At 44.6% G+C, this 24,077-nt stretch overlaps 2 protein-coding genes across 3 annotated transcripts in view; one reads left to right on the top strand and one right to left on the bottom strand.

The window, feature by feature from the left end:
• Nucleotides 1–274: 274 nt before the first annotated feature.
• LOC110532281 (sorting nexin-21) lies at nucleotides 275–3,731 on the top strand. 2 transcript variants are annotated; one of them, XM_021616027.3, is made up of 4 exons: nucleotides 275–439; nucleotides 1,033–1,315; nucleotides 1,623–1,780; nucleotides 1,867–3,731. In XM_021616027.3, the coding sequence occupies exons 2-4, from the start codon at nucleotides 1,045–1,047 to the stop codon at nucleotides 2,635–2,637; spliced, it is 1,200 nt and encodes a 399-aa protein (XP_021471702.2). In that variant the 5' UTR covers nucleotides 275–439; nucleotides 1,033–1,044; the 3' UTR covers nucleotides 2,638–3,731. The 2 variants fall into 2 exon arrangements, with proteins under 2 accessions (XP_021471702.2, XP_090040644.1); XM_090184518.1 differs by lacking the exons at nucleotides 275–439; nucleotides 1,033–1,315 and having other exon boundaries at nucleotides 1,649–1,773.
• The window catches only part of LOC110532282 (inositol 1,4,5-trisphosphate receptor, type 3), a 46,702-nt gene continuing 26,353 nt past the window's right edge, over nucleotides 3,729–24,077 (bottom strand). Inside the window, exons 20-58 of the mRNA XM_036988217.2 lie at nucleotides 23,905–24,049; nucleotides 23,591–23,735; nucleotides 23,229–23,425; nucleotides 22,978–23,098; nucleotides 22,816–22,870; nucleotides 22,553–22,718; nucleotides 22,183–22,353; nucleotides 22,004–22,078; nucleotides 20,023–20,142; nucleotides 19,786–19,908; nucleotides 19,477–19,677; nucleotides 18,957–19,208; nucleotides 18,642–18,767; nucleotides 18,437–18,562; nucleotides 18,141–18,261; nucleotides 17,790–17,971; nucleotides 17,432–17,580; nucleotides 17,045–17,153; nucleotides 15,571–15,661; nucleotides 15,324–15,499; nucleotides 15,059–15,221; nucleotides 14,663–14,853; nucleotides 14,270–14,470; nucleotides 13,990–14,100; nucleotides 13,583–13,678; nucleotides 13,310–13,411; nucleotides 13,083–13,166; nucleotides 10,335–10,445; nucleotides 9,837–10,029; nucleotides 9,603–9,722; nucleotides 9,303–9,475; nucleotides 7,888–8,052; nucleotides 6,463–6,652; nucleotides 6,029–6,130; nucleotides 5,710–5,828; nucleotides 5,366–5,531; nucleotides 5,126–5,286; nucleotides 4,790–4,951; nucleotides 3,729–4,563 (exon numbers count right to left, since the gene is read on the bottom strand). Of these exons, the coding sequence (XP_036844112.2) occupies nucleotides 4,438–4,563; nucleotides 4,790–4,951; nucleotides 5,126–5,286; nucleotides 5,366–5,531; nucleotides 5,710–5,828; nucleotides 6,029–6,130; nucleotides 6,463–6,652; nucleotides 7,888–8,052; nucleotides 9,303–9,475; nucleotides 9,603–9,722; nucleotides 9,837–10,029; nucleotides 10,335–10,445; nucleotides 13,083–13,166; nucleotides 13,310–13,411; nucleotides 13,583–13,678; nucleotides 13,990–14,100; nucleotides 14,270–14,470; nucleotides 14,663–14,853; nucleotides 15,059–15,221; nucleotides 15,324–15,499; nucleotides 15,571–15,661; nucleotides 17,045–17,153; nucleotides 17,432–17,580; nucleotides 17,790–17,971; nucleotides 18,141–18,261; nucleotides 18,437–18,562; nucleotides 18,642–18,767; nucleotides 18,957–19,208; nucleotides 19,477–19,677; nucleotides 19,786–19,908; nucleotides 20,023–20,142; nucleotides 22,004–22,078; nucleotides 22,183–22,353; nucleotides 22,553–22,718; nucleotides 22,816–22,870; nucleotides 22,978–23,098; nucleotides 23,229–23,425; nucleotides 23,591–23,735; nucleotides 23,905–24,049 (5,587 nt within the window). The 3' untranslated portion in view covers nucleotides 3,729–4,437. The remainder of the gene's footprint in view (nucleotides 4,564–4,789; nucleotides 4,952–5,125; nucleotides 5,287–5,365; nucleotides 5,532–5,709; nucleotides 5,829–6,028; nucleotides 6,131–6,462; nucleotides 6,653–7,887; nucleotides 8,053–9,302; nucleotides 9,476–9,602; nucleotides 9,723–9,836; nucleotides 10,030–10,334; nucleotides 10,446–13,082; nucleotides 13,167–13,309; nucleotides 13,412–13,582; nucleotides 13,679–13,989; nucleotides 14,101–14,269; nucleotides 14,471–14,662; nucleotides 14,854–15,058; nucleotides 15,222–15,323; nucleotides 15,500–15,570; nucleotides 15,662–17,044; nucleotides 17,154–17,431; nucleotides 17,581–17,789; nucleotides 17,972–18,140; nucleotides 18,262–18,436; nucleotides 18,563–18,641; nucleotides 18,768–18,956; nucleotides 19,209–19,476; nucleotides 19,678–19,785; nucleotides 19,909–20,022; nucleotides 20,143–22,003; nucleotides 22,079–22,182; nucleotides 22,354–22,552; nucleotides 22,719–22,815; nucleotides 22,871–22,977; nucleotides 23,099–23,228; nucleotides 23,426–23,590; nucleotides 23,736–23,904; nucleotides 24,050–24,077) is intronic.

Below are 24,077 nucleotides of genomic sequence, written 5' to 3'. Positions count from 1 at the left end.
ATTGTATTTTTTTTAAAGGTCTCTCAGGGGCAACAGAGAGGTGAGAGGTCTACACAGGTCTGAATCAGTCATGACCACTTTTCAAATATGTTTAATCATGGTCACAGTTCCGGTTTATTTAAATAAAGGAGAAGGGCTAATCCGATCGCTCTGACCTCACAACGGCAGTAAAGCACCCAAACTCACTGGCTAAAGTTGGCTAGCTTGCTGGCTACGTCCAGACATATGGAAAAACACCAACGTGAATTTACGAACGCACCCCAGTCATAATTACGGGGGCGTTCCTGATGCAGGAATGCCCACATGCAGGAACGCCCCGAATCCCGGGACGCAATCACACACTATTTGGACAGACTGTCCTAAATAAATTTGGGGCAGACTCAGAAGTGGCATAATGCTGATGAAATAACTAAGGGAGCTTTACGGATCCATTATAACAGTGAGTGAGATTTACGACTTTAGCTATAAATTGAAGCTTTCCCGCGAGGTTTCGCCAAATAAATTAAAGTACGTTGTTATCCGTAGATAGCTAGCTGATCAAGCTAATTTGACTAGCTAGCGCGTTAAGTTACCCTATTGTGTATTCGTAACTAGCTTTTCTGCTGATCCTAGTTAGTTTTCTTGTTTTGTATCTAGTTCAAGTCGCTGAATGCTTTTACACGCTGGAACGCTTGTTTCTCCATACTGCATGCATGTCTGTTAAAAGGCAAAGACAATGTTCAAAGAAGAGCTAACGTTAACTAACTAACTATAACGTTTGCTATTTTCTTTATCTAGACCCCGCCCCCTACTCAGTTGTCTTGCTAGAACATTTGCATTATTGATGTGCTGCAATGTTTCCATCCAAACATTTTAGTTGGTGTAACAGTAGTAACGTTAGCTTGTCAGAGTTGACCGATTTTACACATTGCCATACGAAATAATGATTGTGATTATTGACTATTATAAGCTGAGTTGATGTACACCTACATAGAGTTATTGTAGGTTGTACACTATCTGACATCAAATGAACTTACTGAAATTATTTCCTAGTGGTCTGCTGGGATGGCTTCTAAGCTCATGGACAGACTGCGACGGACACTGTTCAAAGAAGGAGAAGTAGTCTCTAAGGAGCCAATTGATGTAACAGAGGAAAGTTTCCCAGAGAGTTCTGAGTTAGAGGACGATACAGAGTGTCTCTCAGAGCGGCTTGGGGGAACACTCTGCTTCGATGGGGAGAGCGCCCTGGAATCCGAAGACCCAGGTGAGGCCTCAGGACCAGACAGTGACTCAGACTACCTTGGAGAGTCCATAGAGGATGGATTCAGCAGCACAGGTATTGTAGACATTATAATTCACAACAATGATCTCCCATATAGCTGGCAGATAGCTGGTGGGATACACTTATCCAGCACTGTGAGCTGTATGTCTTTGCATAAACATTAATGTACTATACTATTAGTCAACTGAAACTATCTGACCAGAATAAGAATAGCATTCATTCCACTGTATTCTGCTTATTTGAAACCGCAAGTTTCACTTCAGGTTTTTCAGTCTGTGCAAACGTGAGCTTTCTCAGTTTTAGATGAGTGGGTTGAGGGCCGTCTTAGCTGAGCTGACGTGTATCTGCCTTTGTTCCTCAGACACCAGCCCAGTGGGCCCGTCTCCTGGAGGCTCATCCCTGCTCACACGTCAGCTGCAGGATAGCTGGAGGAGCTTAAGATTCCGCAGTGTTCCTCAGAAGCTGGTGTTCGAAGTGACTGATGCCAGTGTGGTGCAAGAGAGCTCCTCCAAGTATGTGGTACGTGTGAAACAGCAGAGATGAATGTCTATTGCCTGGCTTAGCCTGTGTGTCATCTTGTTGACAGTGTACCACCTCCTCCTCAGCTCTACACCATCCATTTGATCCAGTCTGGGATGTTTGACGAAACCCCCGCCGCCATCACCCGGCGATACACGGACTTTAAGCGCCTGCACAGCTGCCTTCGCCGCCGTCACAGGGACAACATGGAGCGCGTTGGTTTCCCCCGCAAGAAGCTGCGTAAAAACTTTGTGGCTGAGACCATCGCCAAGCGGAGCCGGGCGTTTGAGCAGTACCTGACCCACATGCACTCGCTGGCTGAGCTGCGGCGCTCGCCCACCTTCCTGGAGTTCTTCTACCTGGGTGACCTGCAGGCTGGCCAGATGCTGATGCGTGTGGGCCGTTACCAGGAGGCCTTGGGCCCTCTGCTCAATGGCCTGAGGCTCCAAGAGAAGCTAGGCTGTGAGGAGCAGGGAAAGCAGCAGCCCCATCACCAGCAGGGCACCCACTGGCTCTTCACCCTGTTGGCCCTGGTGACCTGCTTCCAGGAGCTGGAGCAGCTGGGGGAGGCCCAGGAGCACTGTGACCGAGCCCTGAGGGACCTGGCCCCCTCACCGGAGGCCCTGCAGCAGCACCACTTTCACCCACTGCTCATTCCTCTTCTCCAGACCAACGTCAGACTGTCATGGAAGATCTCTAAGGATAAGCGGCAGTGGGAAGTGCTGCTTCAGGAGATCCAGGACTCTGGGGCTGATACAGGGAACCAACCCAGCCTGAAGGAGTACCTGATAAAGGAGGCCCTGGTGGAGAGCGAGGAAGACACTAAGGCCAAGCTCAAACGGGAAAAGGCCACTTAACCCAAAGATAATGGTGCTCATAGTTATGAGGAAAGCATTTCATGTAACCTGGTAATGAGGGATTTGGTCTCTAGTCTCTTGACATGCATTTCCCACAGCACTCAGTCTGAACTGTTAGACATTCTAATGAATACACTCTACCTACCAAGTCATGCACAAATAGCAGAAAACAATGGCATGTTATTGTCTATAAAGTTCAAATTATCTGCTTGATTGTTTTACCTTGTAAATTGTAGACAAGTCATTTGTAATCACATATTTATGATACAGCTGCTTGGAAATAACTTTGTATTAAATGTGTATTTTTCTAGAAGTTAACAGCAAATAGGCCACTATTTCAAAAATATTCCTGCTTTTTAAAACCTTTTCAATTATGCCATTCACATTCTTATTGAGATGTAAGTGGATTAATAACTTTAGGATGACAAAAGGATAGAACATGAATTTAAGGACAAACTTTGCGCAAGTTAAAGTCATCATTTTCTTGTTTACACATTAAAGAGTTAAGGGAAAACCAATGTCTGACAGCTATTGACAACACTTCTACTTGTTAAATCAAGACTTTTCAGCAAGGAATTGTAATCATTCTCAATAACCCAGATTTGTTTATATTGCTATAGTATTATGCAGCCTCTGTACCAGATTTTGATTTGAGTCACTTTAATGTCAATAGACTTACATAAGGGAAAATTCAGGTTTGTTTCCTTTCATATGCCATAGGGAGGAGCCTAATAAGAATCTGAATGCACCACTGGAAGTGAGTTTTAGACAAGAGGTATGACTTAACTATGTATTTTTGCCATACTGCAGGCAGGTCCTGTATCACTAATGACGTTATTTCAAAGCAGACCTACAATCCTGTGAGAGCAGGGAGGTAAACCTTTTGTTGCACTGTGAAATAGGCTAGTCTACATGCTTGAGTGACTTTCAAACTAACCTAAGAATTATTTTCTCAATAGCCTAGATGCAACAATGTTACATCTTTCTCTGAAAGTGCCTGCCTTGCACTCTAGCCTTAACATTTCACTGTTTCTTTGTATACTAAAATGATTGGAATATGTATTTTGTTTAATAAATATACCCCCCCCCAAAAAGTTCTTAATTTTTTATTTGGAAGATTTGACATGTTATAAAGAAGTTAAAACAAACAGTTAAAATCAAATCTTTTTACTGAGGCCTGTCCGAGAACAATTTCTCAGTGCAATGGAGACACTTCTCTAACCAGTCCAATGGCCCTGTGACAAGTGTTCCAAACCAAATCACATGCATGCTTCAGACACTCAAACATTGTGGTACTCATGTGCCTACTGTATTAATCAGTGTATATAAATACATTCATATAAAGGATGGACATGTTGCTTCCTGCTTTGCAGGAATCAATTTCCCATAATTTCCTCATCTGAGGTACGTCTGTCAACAGTGCAAATGCCATTAATAGATAGCTGTGAGGACAAACGACCAAAAACATGGGGAGGATCTCAATTCCATACCTCGTCTCCTCCTCAAAACCCATTGTCAGAGGGGAGGGACCTCTGGCTTTCTCATCCAAAGGGTTTTGAGAAGGAGATGACGCGAGGTATGCAATTGAGATATTCCTCTATTGCTTCAGACTACTGGAAGTACTGAAGGGGCCCTTGAAGAAAAACATTGATTTACAAAGAACCCAACAGCAGTAACTCAGTCACAACTAAGAACATCACCACTATGTTTAACACATGATTGATGATTCCATCACTGAAAGTGTTGGATGGATGTATAGGCCCGGCGGACTCTTCCAGTCTATGGCGGTAAGACGGGACATCAGGGTTTGTTGAACATTTGGTGGTTTCCTCCAGCAGCACTGGGGGTTACACTAGCTGCACCAGCTCCTCCTGACTGGACATCCACGAAGCCCATCCTCTGCCTCCTCTTCCTCTGCTCCGTCATCTACACAGAAAACAGTGCAACAACACACTGTCAGCCAGGCCAGGGTCATCCTGCTCGAAACACTAGCCTATATCATGAGGACATCAGTTCACCTAATTGTACACCAGACTTGTTTTTTCTCCCAAATAGATCGTCATGTGACTTGCCCTGGATAAGATATCCTGTGAATACATGTATTGTCTTGTGTGCTGTGTTATCTGGGCAACCAGCTCTGTTTCGCCTTCACCTGTTCTTTGAGCTCTGTTAACTGTCCTGTGAGTTGGCTGACCACGTTCATAGTGGACGTCAGTCTGTCCTGCAGGTTCCTCATTTCATTCTGCTCCCCGTCTCCATCCGTCACCACCAGGGACATGGCCTGCATGCGGGGGAACCAGTCCAGGTTCTTACTCTGAGGAGACATGTAGAGTCAGTGGCAGTGCTTCTCCTAGCATTAGATGACCCCAGAGACAAAGGTATCTAATGCTACTTACAACAACGAGACGTTGTAAAATGGTTTCAGTGAGAAATAGCGTAGAGATGGGTGTGTCCCCAATGAAACTAGAATCAAAGCAGGTTACTTTACCTTTATCATGAGGGCCACATAACTCTCTGGACCTGTGTAGTCAGTCTTGTTCTTCTCGCGAACAAGCACGATGAAATACAGGTAGTTCCAGATGTTGTGCTCCAACTTTATGTGTTCCTCAAAAGACACAGTTTTATTATCAAACTTGTCCCTCTCCAGACCTGCAGGGAGAGAGCTTCAGGTTGAATGTCCAGAATGCAGAAAATGAGCCAATATAACAGTCAAATGTCAATTTCTTACCACAGATGAAGCAGGTGGTCTTGAGGACCTCCTCTTTCTTCTGTTTCTCACTACGCAAGTCAGCGAAGGTGTCGATGATGACACCAAAGATCAAGTTGAGTACGATGATGATGACAATGAAGTAGAAGAGGAGATCGTAGATGACGCGGGCTGGGAACAGTGGCTCCTGCAGGGTATGCAATGACGTTGTTAATGACACGTTTTCAAATGTTCGGTCATAATACAATGTACAGTAAATATGTTGGTTTGTGGAAGATTTGTGCTCTTTGACATGATGTGATACTGATTGTGTATGAGATGGATAGTAAGTATAGCAAGAGTGTGTGTTGCATCTTCGTTGTTACGTTTTTAGAGGGCTTGCGTAGCACGTCTCCCACCCCTCCACCGTTCCTCAGCCCGTGGTTCAGCACGGTGACAATGCACATGAGCAGAGTGTCACAGGCCCGCTCCGAATTGTTCTCCTCTGCAAAAACGTGAATTATTTATCTACGTACCCCTCACACCAGACTCCAAGTACATGATATTTGACAATTCCTCATCTGACACCCATCTAAACTAAATATTTTTCTTCTTTAACCTTTATTTCCTATCCAAACCTGTCACATGATGAGGGTGACTTAAGAATCAAAGCAGCAATAGATGATTTTATAAGTAGAGATTAACCATCAGGTTCAGCAGGGAGTCCTGCCTCGGCAGTGCAGCTGACTCCATCTCCACTGCAGGAGTTCAGGAAGTCCTGTGATGCCTCCTCATTGCCATGTCCTCCTGTAGAAGAGAACCCAATCACCACCCTATACCATACAGTACAACCCTATACCATACAGCGCAACCCTATACCACACAGCGCAACCCTATACCATACACCAGGGCTCTCCCTGTTCCTGGAGAGCTAATGCCCTGTAGGTTAATAATTAGCTGGTTCATAAGCTGAATCAGGTTAGTTACACCTAGGGTTGGGGTGAAAACCTACAGGAGGGTATCTCTCCAGGAACAGGGTTCGAGAGCCCTGCCTTACAGGTTTGATTGACCATGTCTTATTGTACCTTCCATACGCTGACTACTAGTAGAGGCTATTTGAGTCTCTGATGGTCCAGTACCTGAGTCGATCTGAGGCAGAGGGTCCACCTCCATGATGAAGTCGTTCTTGAGGCAGAGGAAGCCCACAATGGAGAACAGGTAGACCAGGATAAGGGCTAGCAGGGCAGTGAGCAGGATGGAGCGCCCATTCCGGGTCACACTCTTTATCACGTTGAACAGGGTCTCCTCCCGGTAGATCAGATCAAACAGCTGCACACAGAACAAAGGTACCATGCTTTTAGAGTAGACATACAGTAGGGAAATCCTGCCAGGGTTATCTACTGTATGTAAGGGTCTGTACGTGTATTTAGATGTGTGTGCATGCCAAGGAATTTATTGCCAGGTGATTGGTCCTTAATGCCAGTTGATGCCATAGCATCAATGCCTTCCTCTTGCAGGAACTGCTGACACACTCCAGCCACATGAGGTCTAGCATTGTCTTGCATTAGGAGGAACCCAGGGCCAACCGCACCAGCATATGGTCTCACAAGGAGTCTGAGGATCTCATCTCGGTACCTAATGGCAGTCAGGCTACCTCTGGCGAGCACATGGAGGGCTGTGCGGCCCCCCAAAGAAATGCCACCCCACACCATGATTGACCCACCGCCAAACCGGTCATGCTGGAGGATGTTGCAGGCAGCAGAACATTCTCCACGGCATCTCCAGACTCTGTCACGTGCTCAGTGTGAACCTGCTTTCATCTGTGAAGAACACAGGGCGCCAGTGGCGAATTTGCCAATCTTGGTGTTCTCTGGCAAATGCCAAACGTCCTGCACGGTGTTGGGCTGTAAGCACAACCCCCACCTGTGGACGTCGGGCCCTCATACCACCCTCATGGAGTCTGTTTCTGACCGTTTGAGCAGACACATGTACATTTGTGGCCTGCTGGAGGTCATTTTGCAGGGCTCTGGCAGTGCTCCTCCTGTTCCTCATTGCACAACAACGGAGGTAGCGGTCCTGCTGCTGGGTTGTTGGCCTCCTCCACGTCTCCTGATGTACTGGCCTGTCTCCTGGTAGCGCCTCCATGCTCTGGACACTACGCTGACAGACACAGCAAACCTTCTTGCCACAGCTCGTATTGATGTGCCATCCTGGATGAGCTGCACTACCTGAGCCACTTGTGTGGGTTGTAGACTCCGTCTCATGCTACCACTAGAGTGAAAGCACCGCCAGCATTCAAAAGTGACCAAAACATCAGCCAGGAAGCATAGGAACTGAGAAGTGGTCTGTGATCACCACCTGTAGAACCACTCCTTTATTGGGGGTGTCTTGCTAATTGCCTATAATTTCCACCAGCATGTGACATTTATTGTCAATCAGTGTTGCTTCCTAAGTGGACAGTTTGATTTCACAGAAGTGTGATTGACTTGGAGTAACATTGTGTTGTTTAAGTGTTCCCTTTATTTTTTTGAGCAGTGTATTTGTGAGTCATGAGTGTTACTCACCAGGAAGCTGTAGAAGAGCTCATGGACACAGAGCCCCAGGGTGCTGGTCAGAACATAGGCTAGGTGGTATAGGAACTCCACGTCCATCACCATCGCACGGTAGCCCATGATAAATGTCCCGTTGTTGCCCACAAAGCTCACCACAAACACTATCTTATTTATCAGCTGTGGAGTGGAACAGATGAACAGTCATGGGATCACCATGCTTTCAAAAGATGATATTCAGGGTTGGGTATGTTACTTTCTAAACGTAATCCGTTACATTTACCTGTCCAATATGGTAATCAGTAACGTAACATTTGGATGACCCAAAATCAGTAATGTAATCTGATTATATTCCGTTACTTTTAGATTGCTTTCCCCTTAAGATGCATTAGAAAAAGACAAAAATGTATGTTACCAATTAAACATCTATTGCAGGATAAATCAATGTTAAAGTTTACATAGCTGGCCATATGTGTTACATTTTACTTTGTTGGCTTGGTTATGTAGGCTTCTTCTAACCCATCGCTTTCCACTACTACTACATAATACGATTAAATTACATCAATATATATAATTTATAAGTCTAAAAATTGATGTAGCAACTACAGATAACCCCTATAAGTCTATCAAAATTGTGCGAGTTTGAACATGTGTCCATTAGGTCTATGGCCTGATTTTTTCCCCAGCATGATTTAGATTGAGCAATAAAAGCCCCACTTTTATTCCATAGGTTGGGATCCTCACTATACAGCTGTTACAAGAGCACATTTTTCACTGGTTTCAAAAACAATGATTGATAGGCAGCTTAAACGTCTTCAAATCAACCATTATTGGGTTCAAATACACATTTAGATTTCTGAACAGCCATCCCCACAACAACCAGAATCCATAGGGCACAAATAGCTCAATGAGAGAGGAGCAGTGTGATTCACATCAATGCGCTATGTAGATATCAATAATAAGTTCATTCAACGTTTATTCAAGGTGGATAGTCTTTAGATGCTGACAACAGTTGCACTATTGGAAGACATAACTTGGACTGTAGCCTACAAAATACTATTCCTGCGATCCATCAAACACATTTGGTGTGTCATCATAGTGGTTTCTGACTTGTGGTCAGACTCGCTCAGGTGGAACAAACTTAAACTTGCGCCTTCTTTCAATGCTGATTTGAATGTCATTCAGAAAACAGAGAAGGGTCAAATATTGTTTTCCGCAAACATCCTTTCTGAATTTAAAAGTAATCCTCAAAGTAATTATCTGTAATCTGATTACAATATTTTTCGCTGGTAACGGAATACAGTTACCGTTTTTGTTGTAATCCCTTATTCCGTTACTCCCCAACCCTGATGATATTCATCAAGGTGTGGTATAGGGTTGTGATGCATGACTCAAGTGGAAGTTAGAGTTCACTCATAAGTGAAGCTTACATTGAGGGTGCCCAGTAGGATGAGAGTGGGGCCGATGCCGAAGCAGTATATGGAGCGCAGTATGAGGGCCACAGTGAAGGGCCTGAGGCCGTAGCGTTTGGAAAACATGCCCATGACAGACAGACCCAGGAAACCCCAGAACAGCATGGACAGCATCGAGTCATCTATTGCACCTGGAGGACAGCAATCACATTGGAATCATCAATATATAAAACATTTACATGTCTCAGTTTCTCATAATTATTGTCTTCAATAAGTACAGAGGATAATGACTACGGGCGCACACACACACACACACACCTTGGCCTGAGTCGTAAGGGTAGAAGAATGCGATGATGAGGTTGATGAAGACGGCCAGGTTAAAGGAGATGCTGCCCCAGGTGCTCATCCTGCGAGAGAACCAAAACAGCACTGGCATACCTGAAACACAAAACAACACTCTCCAGTCTTCTTCTATCATCAAACAGCATGGGATAGAGAGGAAACGTCGAGGCCAGTGGAAAATATCTACTGGATCAGCTGAGCCTGGCTTACTGCGCAGCTTCTTCTGCCACTCCATCTCGTTGTGGAGGAAGGAGGCCTGCTGGAAGAAGTGTGTGACCTTGCTGCCCTGCTCGTCCTGCTCGGTGGTGTTGAACACACGGAACTTGGACTCCTCCGTCAGGAACTCACAGATGGGATGAATGGGAAACACGATCTGCTCCATGCTGCGGTCCTCACGCACAATCTGACCGGACGAGAAGGGACAGACAAGTTAGGACAGGGGTCTTTTGGTCCTCTGTAGCTCAGCTAGTTGAGCATGGTGCTTGCAATGCCAGGATAGTGAGTTTGATTTCCCATGACCAGCTGTACATAAAATGTATGCATGCATGACTGAGTTGCATCTGCTAAATGACATTCATTATTTTGATTGTTGTTATATTATTATCATTCAATACGTTTTGCAGTGGGCACTTCAGTTGAACTGAACTATTTACAATTTGAAAGATTGACTACTGTAGTAGGGGTGAGTTGAGGAAGAAGGGTAGACACCTCTATCTGTGAAGTGTGCTGCTCATAGAATTCCAGTGGGTCCTGCTCCTCGCTCTCTACCGGCACGGTAGATTTCAACATTTGAGAGAGCGGCCGATTGTTCAGGTTCAACTGCAGGAGGGCAACAGGACAAACATTAACAACAACAATAATACTAAAGAGCACTATCAGTGGATCTGAGCAACCTAGCTTTCCCCATTCAGCTCGTTTCAATTCTACCTCCACATGATATACTTAAAGCAGTAAAACATGAGAACCCGGGGATTATCGTGTGATAACTCTGTTCGCTTCAGGCCAGGAACAGCTTTTAGGAGGGAGTTATTACACAATAATCCCTGGTTTCTAGGGCCTTATTGCTTTTATAAAATGGTTACCAAAAGATAAAAAAATATGAAAGACATTTTTTTATTAAAAACATTATTTTAATGAGTAAATTTGTTTTTGCATTCTAAAATTGCTACCCAAGTGGGTTGGTTAGTTATTTTGTCATGTTTTGACCCAGTAGTTAAAACTATTAATTATATTCATTCGACGTTGCTATGCTAAACAAATCATTGGAATGTAGCTAGCTAGCAGATATTCAATGATAATGATTTATTAACTGTCCAACATAGGCAACAACTATTATGGTTGGCGAGTCCAAAGTTAGTTGGTGATGTTAATAGTGACGTTTCTGTTGATGGCACACGAGTGGAAGAACTGTCCATGGTCCTGGCGTTGGTTGGTGACAGCCAGTGTTGTTTGCCTCTTCTTTGGCGGAGAATGGGACGTCCCACTCACATCGTTGCCGGTTAAAATGGCATTCAGCGCTTTCTGTTCTCCGTGTTAGGGGCTGCCAATAACTATTGAGCGAGCTCTCACAGCCATTATTTCCCTTGCCTCCATGCCCGCATTGGATGACTTTTGCATTCTGAAGTTACTACCCAAGTGGACTGGTCCTTAGTTATTTTCTCATATTTTAACCAGTCGTTAATTCTAATCATTCTATTCATTTGACATTACTATGCTAAACAAATCATTGGCATGTAGCTAGCTATCAGAGATTCAATGATGACGAGACAAATACTTCAATAAATGATTATTTAAGAAATCCTTAAGTCTATTGACACAGCTGTGCGTCAATCTCAGGAACAAAAATCCGTCAATTTAAACTGCATCTCAATCCTCATCAGCCTATTTCAGCCATCCGCTACAGCTCTGTTTGTCAGACCAGGAGACATCCCAAAAACATCTGTAGCATCCGAACGGTTTGGCCTACTAATATGACCATATTATGACAAACGCGACGGTGTTCTCCGTTTTGCTCTATGACCCCCACAATTGTCAAGGGACTCCTGTGAAGGTAACCAGCTACCAGTTTTAAAAAATTAACTGAAGTATGGAGGCGTTTGTGTGTCCAAAAACACAAATATTTCCTGAGCTTTCTTACATCTCCTAGATATAGGACAGACACTTCAAAACCTTATTCCTTATGATATTATTGACCGTCTGTTTTTCCATTTATGAATGTGTTATTCAATGTGTTTTATAGTACTAAAGCCCAAATGCAATATTTTATCCCCCAAAAAACGTTGTACATCTTTTTTTAAACTGAGGCAGGGTAGCCTAGTGGTTAGAGCGTTGGACTAGTAACCGGAAGGTTGCAAGTTCAAATCCCCGAGCTGACAAGGTACAAATCTGTCGTTCTGCCCCTGAACAGGCAGTTAACCCGCTGTTCCTAGGCCGTCATTGAAAATAAGAATTTGTTCTTAACTGACTTGCCTAGTTAAATAAAGGTAAAATATATATATATTTTTTAAAAACCTACAGGGGTCCTAAAATGCTAAATCAAACACTAAATGATCCATGGTATGACCATCTTAAAACAATTCCACATGTTAGCTTAGTAGAACCCCCACCCCAAGGCTTAGACTTTTACAGGTTGATACATATCCAATAGGCCTACATAGGCTGGTTAATGAATTCATGGAATGCTGAGTGTTTACGGATTCCATGGTGAATTATTCTTTTCACTATCATTCTTGGGATAATGGAGATATTGCATTTGTAAAATGATACATTGTTGCACAGGTCATAGAGCCAGACATTTCTGGCATTTCCCTGAGGGAGATGAAGTTTATGAATTTCCTGCTTGGGCTGCAGGACAGTGGATTTACAACATTAACACATCATGGTATTTTACGGGGTTGTACCACAACACCCGCATATCAACCAATCAGCATCCAGGATCCAAACAACCAGTTTCATAATACTTTTTAGTCTCGCTTTATGCTGAACCATTTTCAGGCATACAAACAAAGCACAGATATGAAAATATCCCCATGTAACGCTAAAATCCGTTGTTAAACAAAGTTTGCAGTGAGTCACTGCTGCCATGAATGTGAGCAGCTGCAGCACAGAAGTGCAGAGTGAGGCAACTTCCTCTTCTAATGAGAAGACCAGATATGCTGAAGCTTGCCTTGAACAAATACCCTGACTTCAAATAAACACATATTAGAATGTCTGCAAAGAATTCTGCCCAGAAGGGAATGAAAATACAAAAGTGATCAAATGAACGCAACAGCTGACAGAGAGAAAGGGACATTCAACCCAACCCCTCTGAATCAGAGAGTTACTGTTCATTTTTTAAATTGTTTATTTCACTTTTGTTTATTATCTATTTCACTTGCTTTGGCAATGTAAACATGTGTTTCCCATGCCAATAAATCCCCTTAAATTGAAATTGAATTGAGATAGAAAGACACTCACCATAGAGGATATGCCCTCCTCTCCCTCTTTGGTCCTCTTTGCAGGTTTCAGCAGATTGAGCAGGATCTTATTGTGCCTCGCCAGCTGACCAAAACATGGCCCACAATCATAAGCATAACATGTGAAGGCATTATTCTCTAACATGACCTTGTTATGTTATAATAGGAGTGCATATATATATATATATATATAAATATACACTCCATTATTCTGAATGGGACAGTTACCTGGAGTGCCAGGATGTAGATGTTGTGGCCGACCTCTTGAGGTGACACCTCTCCACCTTCACATTCACTCTCCTGCTGGTAGGCTTTCTTTATCACCTTCACCTGGGGACAGTATGACACTAATGTTGACTGGTGTATTCTGTAGTGTGCTGCACCTTGATATGTGTATACAATTGCCGTTTTAGAGGCTAGTTAGTATAAAAAAAGTGAGGAGGAGAATGAGGAGGAAAAAAAGAGAGCGAAGAAGAAATCGAAATGGGTATTTGCTCTGACCAGTTCCCGAGGTCGGAGGTTGAACAGTATCCTCTCTGCATTCTCGTTGTCATGGCGACTTTCCATCAGAGCCAGTAGCAGCTTGGAGGCGTTGTCCTGGAAACAAAGACACAACACTGTCACCGACCATGTCATTTCAGAGTGGGGACACAGACGAGTGAGTGGGGACACAGACGAGTGAGTGAGGACACAAACGAGTGAGTGAGGACACAAACGAGTGAGTGAGGACACAGACGAGTGAGTGAGGACACAGACGAGTGAGTGAGGACACAGACGAGTGAGTGAGGACACAGACGAGTGAGTGAGGACACAGACGAGTGAGTGAGGACACAGACGAGTGAGTGAGGACACAGACGAGTGAGTGAGGACACAAAAATCTGTAAAAGAGAACAGTAGGTGAAATGAACCTTGAGCTGCAGAACCATCTCCATGCGGTAACGACACAGAGGACTGATGTCATTCAGTATGAGGGCTGTGATGATGTCGATGCCATTCGACTCATGGGTCACTATACAAGTCTACAAAAACAAAGCACACCTAGAAAGTTATTATCATTTTGTCAAAACAACCCTGTGTTATTTGTCTGAAACCTAACGGAACTTTGAATAAACCTTATTCCTGACGGCATTATCAAAGTTTCTGTTTAAAGTAACAATTTCCGTAGCACTCTGTGTGTGGCTATCTGACCTGGTTCTCCTGGCAGGGGCCCTGGCAGTACTCTGTGAGCGTCTCCAGGGTCTGGGTGATGAGGCCCACGTTGCTCTCATTGATGTAGAGGCCCAGCAGACCCAGGCCTCCTGTGGTGCTGCCACACATGATGTCCAGGAACTGCAATGTTTCACATACCAGGTTGTAGTTGGTCTTGTTGTTCTGGCAGCGAAGGAAGTTCTGGGAGGAGGATGGTCGGACAACAGTATTGTAGGGTCAAAAGGTCAAACAGACCATAACAGTTTTATCACCCCTATCTACTAGCTACTTCTCAGGGGAGTTTCTGTATAATGACATCAGTCTGTTTAGACCTCAGCAGAGAGCAGTATTAGCAGTATCAGCTGTATAAGTGGTGCTTGTTCTTCCTCTCACCTGCAGATCCTGGTTGTGGTTCTCACAGAGCAGCTGGAGGAAGCGCAGGATGGGTTTCATAATGATGGTTGCAGGGCCCATCTCGGTCTCCACTTCCTTCTGCTCAGGCTCCGAAGCCAGGGCAGTGACCTGGGCGATGGAGGGGGCCAAGAGAGGCAGAGTAGTCGCAGGTAGAACCAACCCACCAGAGCCTGTCAGGAACAAATACCAGGGAGGGCACCATGAATAGAGTGAAGTGACAGTGCAAACACACCAACAATATCCTTACCATATGCTTATGTAGCCATTGACACAGAATCATTGTTTTTCATAAAATGACCATCACTATTTTTTTTATAATCACTACAATCTAAACCTGCATTTGACTATCTAAGATCAGAGTAGTGTCCCGCTCACTGGTTTCCAGGTCTTTGTTGTCATTGGCTTTGTTACTCATCTCCCCCACGCTGACTGATACGTTGGCCTTGATATCCATCTGGGCGTTTTTCATCCGGTCGTGGAGGACCTTAAAGAACTTCTCAGACTTGTTGTCCCCCATCATCAGCTTGTAGAAGGAGTTCTGAAAGACATTCACAGAAAGCAAGAGGATCAGTGCATTATTATAAGGAAGGAATCACCATGCACCTTCTCCGTACAGTAGGCTCTATGTGTTACATCTAACCTGGATCTCTGTGTTGCCCCCCTCCAGCAGACATATGGCCAGTTGGATGCTCTCCTGGAAGATCTTGTCGTTCTTGGTGCTCATGACGAGGTCAGTAAAGAGCTTTGTGCCACCCTCCCTGTCCAGGCGACACTGGACTGCAGCTACAGCCGTCCAGTCTCTCTCCTGCTCAGCACCTACACATTAACACACGGTAAATATATACACAATCCGTAACGATCATGTTATAAGCCTAATATAAACAAACCTGTTGCTCCAAGGTCAACCAGATCTCCCTTGCTGTTCTTCTTGTTGGTGAAGAGGTAGTTCTGTAGCAGCACCTTCCTCAGTGCAATGCCCTGATTGGAGAGGCATTCAGTCACACAGAGACATGGTTAGCATACGCTCACTGAATAGTTTCTTACCCAAATAGTACCTCAATAAGCACCTTCATAACACCTCTAATAAAGTTCCAATGCAGCCTTTTGATCTCAATATCAAATAATTTCTGGGTAACAATTAAGTGCCTTACAATGATTGTTCCATTTTTACAGTTTCAATTGAAAACAAATAGCTTCATAGCAAAGAGCAGTTTTTCAAGCAATCATTTTCATAGGATTGTCTGGGAGCGGTCTGAGTGGGGAGGGGAAAACTGAAACCTAGCTGTTATTGGCAGAGATGTTTGGAACTCTCTTATTGGTCTATTGATGTCACCAGGCAGGCCAAAACTCCATCTCACCAAAACAGGCAGACATTTCAGGCGGTCTTTTCAAAAAGCTCTTATACTAAAAGAGCATCATCATAATATTCACAATGTCACAGTATTATTCCAACCAGGTGTGGAAATATATACACTGAACACAAATATAAAGGCAGCATGTAGTGTTGATCCAATGTTTCATGAGCTGAAATAAAAGACCCCAGAATTTTTCTATACACACAAAAATTGTATTTCTCTCAAATTTTGTGCACAAAATTGTTTACGTTTCTTTTCGTTCCTGTTCTCCTTTGCCACGATAATCCATATCAAGAGGCTGATGAGACAGTGATCATTACATAGGTGAACCTTGTACTGGGGACAAAAGGCCACTCTATAATGTGCAGTTTGTCACACAACACAATGCCACAAATGTCTCAAGTTTTGAGGGAGTGTGCAACTGGCATGCTCACTGCAGAAATGTCCACCAGAACTTTTGCCAGAGAATTATTGTTCATTTCTCTACCATAAGCCTCCAATGTCATTTTAAGGAATTTGGCAGTACATCCAACCGGCCTCACAACCGCAGACCACGTGTAACCAACCAAGCCAGCCCAGGACCTCCACATCCGGCTTCTTTACCTGTGGGATCGTCTGAGACCAGCCACAAGGACAGCTGATGAGACTGATGACTACTTCTGTCTGTAATAAAGCCCCTTTGTGGGGAAAAACTAATTGTGATTGGCTGGGCATGGCTTCCAAGTGGGAGGGCCTATGCCCTCCCAGGCCCACCCATGGGAGCACCCATGCCCAGTCATGTGAAATCCATAGATTAGGGCCTAATTCATTTATTTAAATTGTCTGATTTCCTTATATGGACTGTAACTCAGTAAAATCATTGAAATTGTTGCATGTTGCGCTCATATTTTTGTTCAGTATATTAAAAAGGAAATTAAAGTTTTTGACTGCACTGGGCCTTTAAATACACTCAGATATTCTATTGGTTGATCTCCAAGACCTACACTGACTGGTCATAAGTCTTTACCTTCTCGTCAAAGTCCAGTGTGCGTATGAGCATCTCCTGCAGGGTCCTCAGAACCTTGATACAGAGCTTCTCCTCTGAGCTCATCAGGGCTTTAGTGTGCTGAATCAGTCTGGGTTCATAAAGAGAGTGTTAGACCTCATCCATACCATGCCAAAAATGCTCTTTATTGCACTTTGCAGTGAGTTTGCATGAGTAAATATTTGTATGTGTAAATCCCAGTGACTGTGTTGGTAAATAAACACTATCATCCCCACACCATAGTGACATATCATTGAGTTCAAAATGGCACCCTGTGCACTACTTTTGACCAGGGCTTCCCTTAGGGCTTTGGTTCAAAGTAGTGCACTACGTAGAGAACAGGGTGCAATTTCAGATGCAGACCCTTACTTGGAGATGAAGCCTCCTGATTCGCAGCGTTGCCGTGCGTCCGTCCCCTCCAGGAAGAGGAGTTCAGGCTGATGCAGGACGTCCACCAGAACAGACAGCTCTGCGTTCACCAGCGGCTTCAGACGCTCCTCCAGGGTGTTGATGATGTCCTGAACATCACAGCATAGATAGAGGGACAAGGAATATACCCAATGCGTCAAACACCAAACCCTCAAGAACAGGGAACAAACCAGAAAGAGACAGAGGCCAAGGAATGATGTGTAAATCGGTTGTGGCTTTGTATGGCTGAATAAAGTGATGGGATAGAGGAGGGGGAGAAGGCAGCAGGGTAATTAATGGGTCGTTTTAAGGGTCGAACCTGCAGCTTCTCGATGATGTTCTTGTAGTCCCAGGGGTTGTTGGGGGCGGAGGGGCGGCTGGAGCGGGTGGAGCTCTTGTAGTTGGGATTGGAGCGGGACAGAGAATTGGGAGCACTGCTGCTCAGCATGGTGGTGATCTGAGACTCCAGGTCCAGAGGCAGGGAAATGGAGCGGTTCTTTGCTGCACACACACAGGATTGGGGAAAGTCAACATTAAGTTCAAAAGGTACTCCCACTCAAACCATGTCGAAAAATCTAAAGTCATATTCACAAAGCAATGCAACCCTAGTTTGACCCTGTGTGGCTCTAAATGTAGCCCACCTCTGGGCCCTGCAGCAGGCCTGTTTTACCTGTCATAGCCAGGGTGCGGATGCAAGTCTCCACCAGGCCTCTGTGTTGCTGTTGCAGCCAGGGACATTCCAGCAGACGCATGCTAGACTGGAGCAGCTGTGTTACTATGGTGTGGTGGGTCTGGTTACAGGCACAGAGGAAGGAGAATCACACGACGAGAATTCATGACATGTTAAATGACTACACAAATACTGTCAGACACAATACAAACAAAAACACACTCTACTAAACAGTGCATTACAGTAAACTTTATATCAAAGCCTCGGAGTAGGCAGGAGCATCAGAGCTGACTGACCTGTAGAGAGGTGCTGTTTTCAGAGAAGGGGGAGCTGAAGAAGGCATTGATGGTATCAAACACCACATTGATGATGTACTTCTCCAGGATGGGGTCAGTCAGACGCTTCTCTCTCTTGTTACACACCTAGAGGGAAAAGAGAGCTGTTAGAGATGATGAAACTTGTGGGAGAGAGTGGTCCCACTGACTGGGGAATGAGACTTACCCTGGCCATGTCCACAGTGAAGTCCTCAAACAGTTTCCAGATGTGGTTGCTGGTGTAAATCTCCTTCATCTCTACCTCGGTATCTACGTAGCAGTGGTTCACAAAGTTCACGTAGGCAACCTTCACCTGAGGACCACAAGGGTAAACAGGAACACACACACACGGCTCAGGCCTCTGTACATTTTGTAATGATAATCGTTTCCATTACCTTTGCAGTTGTATGTCTGCATATCATTGCATGCTGCTGTGGTTTTTCGAACTGAGGACGACTGTAGGCTACTAACTAATTGTATACTTGCTCCATTTCGGACATACCTCTGTGATGCAGTCCTCGTGTGTGACCACTCTCACCACGTCCTCTAGGGGCAGCAGCGAGGTACATTTGATCTCTGTGTAAACGTTCTTTCCCTCAGCGCAGGCAGATAGCAGCTCTACCAGAGAGATGTGGTAGCGCAGGGGGCTGTGCTCCTGAACCCCCTCCCTGGACTCTGCCATCAGCTCCAGCATGGTGGCAAATGATGCCTTGTCATTATAAAACACCACTACATCCTCACCAGCGTTGGTTAACTAGAGGGGAAAGCAAGCACACCGTGTGGGATAAACAATTACATCATTGCTGATATGATTAATGTGGCTTGTGAGTGCTTGGAGGTGGTTCATCTGTTATTTTTCAATTACTCATCCGGGCTTCGCACAAATATTTGATTGTAAGACAGACTAGATGTTTCGCTAAGATTTTATAAACATTTAAAAACTGCAGTCTTATTTACATATTTTCGAGGATTCCATACCAATGAAGAGAGTTCAAAGCAAGTTGCATGGGAGGTTGTCTTACCTCAGTCATGATCATGTCCTGGCACTTCTTCACGTACTTGCCCTCGGCCTTGATGATAGTGTGCAGGAAGTTGAGGTACTGGACGTGGCGTCCGTGAGTGGCCAGGCAGTGGATGAAGTGCTGCAGCACGTTCTCACTGATCTCTGTACACAGCTGGTAGTTATTGCTGAAGATGTGCTGCACCGTCTCTGCCTCCATGAGCTGGGGGGGGGGGGGGGGGGGGAGAGAAAACGGAGAGAGAGAAAGGACATTATGTCTGATGAAAACAGGACGGGTGGAAGTGGAAAAGCTGTGTGTGACTTCACTCACTCCTGGGTTGAGAAAGAGACTGAGGTTCTTATGGAGGAGCATCTGGTTCTCCAGGTTCCCCATGCAGAACTTCTGCAGGAACAGGTGAGTGCACTTGATGATCCCCTGCATCTTGGTGTCATGCTGAGAACCAGGAAAGTGCGTGAGAGAGAGCGAGACAGCGAGGTAACGTTAGTCCAATACTATGTGTTTGGTTGTCAGAGTGGGGGTAAGGCACAGCTCACGTACATCCCTCACCTGATCGTATGACACTTGCAGCAGGTCCAGCATCACTTTGTGGGCTCCCATGTTCTTCAGAAGTCTCTGCTGTTTCTTCCACACACCCGAGCTGCACATCTTATTCAGACGCTCCAAGATCTGGGGTAAAGAGAATGTCTTCAGAAATATGGCCAAACACTACTCAACAGTGCAGTATTGTTGATTGTGTCGTACATATGTTATGGTAGAGTAGTGTCTAATAATTGGACCCCAGGAAGAGTAGAGGGGTGCTGGAACAACACACACACACACATATATAGTTGAAGTCAGAAGTTAGCATACAACTTAGCCAAATACATTTAAACTCAGTTTTTCACAATTCCTGACATTTAGTCCTAGAAAAAATGCCCTGTCTTAGGTCAGTTAGGATCACCACTTTATTTTAAGACTGTGAAATGTCAGAATAATAGTACAGAGAATAATTTATTTCAGCTTTCATTTCTTTCATCACATTCCCAGTGGGTCAGACGTTTACATACACTCAATTAGTATTTGGCAGCATTGCCTTTAAATTGTTTAACTTGGGTCAAACATTTTGGGTAGCCTTCCACAAGCTTCCCACAATAAGTTGTGTGAATTTTGGCCCATTCCTCCTGACAGAGCTGGTGTGACTGAGTCAGGTTTGTAGGCCTCCTTGCTTGCGCACACTTTTTCAGTTCTGCCCACAATTTTTCTATAGGATTGAGGTCAGGGCTTTGTGATGGCCACTCCAATACCTTGACTGTGTTGTCCTTAAGCCATTTTGCCACAACTTTGGAAGTATGCTTGGGGTCATTGTCCATTTGGAAGACCCATTTGCGACCAAGCTTTAACTTCCTGACTGATGTCAATATATCCACATAAATTTCCTTCCTTAAGATGCCTTCTATTTTGTGAAGTGCACCAGTCCCTTCTGCAGCAAAGCATCCCCACAACATAATGCTGCCACCCCCGCGCTTCACGGTTGGGATGGTGTTCTTCGGCTTGCAAGCCTCCCCTTTTTTCTTCCAAACATAACGATGGTCATTATGGCCAAACAGTTCTAGTTTTGTTTCATCAGACTAGAGGACATTTCTCCAAAAAGTACGATCTTTGTCTCCATGTGCAGTTGCAAACAGTAGTCTGGCTTTTTATGGCGGTTTTGGAGCAGTGACATCTTCCTTGCTGAGTGGCCTTTCAGGTTATGTCAATATAGGACTCGTTTTACTGTGGATATAGATACTTTTGTACCCGTTTCCTCCAGCATCTTCACAAGGTCCTTTGCTGTTGTTCTGGGATTGATTTGCACTTTTTGCACCAAAGTACATTCATCAATAGGAGACAGAAGGCTTCTCCTTCCTGAGCGGTATGACAGCTGCGTGGTCCCACGGTGTTTATACTTGCATACTATTGTTTGTACAGATGAATGTGGTACCTTCAGGTGTTTGGAAATTGCTCCCAAGTATGAATCAAACATTTCTGAGGTCTTGGCTGATTTCTTTTGATTTTCCCATGATGTCAAGCAAAGAGACACTGAGTTTGAAGGTAGGCCTTGAAATACATCCACAGGTACACCTCCAATTGACTCAAATGATGTCAATTTTCCTATCAGAAGTTTCTAAAGCCATGACATCATTTTCTGGAATTTTCCAAGCTGTTTAATGGCACAGTCAACTTAGTGCACGTAAACGTCTGACCCACTGGAATTGTCTGTCTGTAAACAATTGTTGGATAAATGTATTGTGTCATGCACAAAGTAGATGTCCTAACCAACTTGCCAAAACTATAGTTTGTTAACAAGAAATGTGTGGAGTGGTTGAAAAACGAGTTTAAATGACTCCAACCTAAGTGTATGTAAACTTCCGACTTTAACTGTGTGTGTGTGTGTGTGTGTGTGTGTGTGTGTGTGTGTGTATATATATATATATATATAAACAGTGACAATGGGACATGCTAGCAGGATAAAGGAAAAAGTGACATGTCAATGGACACCAAAACACACATCTTTAACTTTCTGGTAGTTCTCATTGCTCTTATCCGACTTCTCTTTTTTGGGGGTCGCAACCTCTGAGGCCATCTAAAAGGAAATCAGAAGTACAGTTAGTGAGAAGTAGTTTGTAGCTACTACATGTTATTACACACTTTCTTATCATAGATGGAGAAGACGTATCTCGCCCTCACCTCTACATTCTCTTTTTTGTCCTTCTTGTCTTTCTTCCCCTCCCCTCCTCCAGAACTGCTCTTCTTGTCCACCCAGAGCTCAGACTTCTCCACCATGGTGCGGAGACGGTCAAGGTCGCTCTTTATCAGCTTGTAGTTATCAACATCCTGGCCCGAGATCAGCAACTGGACCTGAGGACAACATGGAGACAGAGAGAGTGTCAGAGAGACGGTGACTGAGAGACCAGAAAATAACACAGATATAAATAATATATATATAGATACTGTATAAGAAAGGGAATAGCAGATACGGTACCAAGTTGGAGTGCAGGTCATTATTGGCCGCACCTTCGTTTACCATCAGTGATTGCAGATAGTTGTGTCTCCTTACCTGTTTGAATGTGTGCAGCACCTCCTGTCTCTGGCTGAAGTGTTTGAAAAGCAGCTGTAGAGCCCCAGAGACCAGAGGAGGGTAGTCATGCATGGTGAGATGGATCAGCACCCTCAGGAACATACGACCTCCCTCATCATCCACCTCCAGAATACTGTTCCCCTTCCTGACAGGAGGACACAGTCACAGGTTATCATAACAACACACTGGGGCAAAACCATAACATATGCTGGTGAGGGTCTACAGTGCTGTACTGAACCTACCCCACACCAAACATGGCCTCTGCCTGCTCTCCTATGTGCTGCAGGTTGATGGTGGCTGTTGAAAGAGAGTTAGGAATGTTGTGTATTTAGACGGAGAGATGAATACTGTATAAGGTATGGTTAGTGGAGAGCAATGGGTCCCTCAAATGGGCACTGCACTACCTGCTTGCTCCATTGATGTTGTAGCATCGGCATCTGCCATGGGATAAACATCAACAAACTCTTTCTTGAAGACAGAAAGCAGGAAGGAGAGACGATAGTCCAGACGGACATTCAGGATAAACTGCATATCAACAAGAGATAAAGAACAGCACTTAGCATAAAAGGGATACTTGAATGGGTCTAATTTTTCACAAGCGTAAAACTCAACAGTACCATTTCATGAGACGTGCTGGGTTCTAGTGAGCGCTAACCTGCAGGATTTCTAGTATTTTCAGCTTGGTGTCCATGACAGTGATGTCCTGTTTGTCGATGCTGTCCTTACTGCGGTTCTGGCCCTCTATGTTGGAAGCACTCCGGCCTGGACCTCCAAAAATGGACTGTTTCCTGCTCAGTACCATGGTGGACATCATCTGGCCAACACCATGGATGGAGCGCTTCATGTTCTTCCCTAACAGACAGAGTGGGAGTGGCATCCTTACTACAATGGTGAAAACCATGAGGGAACCCGAATCTGAACGTCTGTTGTGCTGATTTGTTTTATAAAATGGTGATGGGTGGTAGTTCTCGCATAATAATGTTAAACGCAGAGTAGAGGTGTTTCTCATTCTCTTACCACTGCCATCGTCCTGGAACATGGGGTTGATGAGGGAAGGGTTGGGGATGCAGTCGATGATTCCCAGAAGGGTCCGTGTCAACCTCAGCAGCTCAAAGAAACTGTAGAAGCCAAAGTAGATGAGGTGTCTGGCCAGGCTCACCACCTGAGGGGACAAAACATTCTAGCAGTTATCATGCTATCGGGGCTTTTCCGGGCCAAGTGGTAGAGAGCCAGAGAGTTCTCGTCTCAATACCAAATATAGGCAGCAGCGTTCTGGAGGTATTCACAGTATTGTAAGTAGAATTAGGAATGAGAAAAGAGAGAATTGATACCTCATAGGTCAGTTTGTTCTTTTCCTCGTCAGCGAAAGGCAAGTCATCATTGAGGACGTTGTTGAGGTACTCCTCCATGAACACCATGGTGTTGGCAAACTTGTTCTTCTTATTGTCTCGCGAGTCATCCATGTTGGAGTCATAACTGAGAAAGGGAAGAGATATCGAAGTAT

The sequence above is a fragment of the Oncorhynchus mykiss genome, chromosome 9 (genome assembly GCF_057628025.1).
Source record: "Oncorhynchus mykiss isolate SJ-2025 chromosome 9, ASM5762802v1, whole genome shotgun sequence".
NCBI classification, from domain to species: domain Eukaryota; kingdom Metazoa; phylum Chordata; class Actinopteri; order Salmoniformes; family Salmonidae; genus Oncorhynchus; species Oncorhynchus mykiss.
Note: the sequence above shows the minus strand (reverse complement) of the source record. Positions and strands in the feature narration are given on the sequence as shown.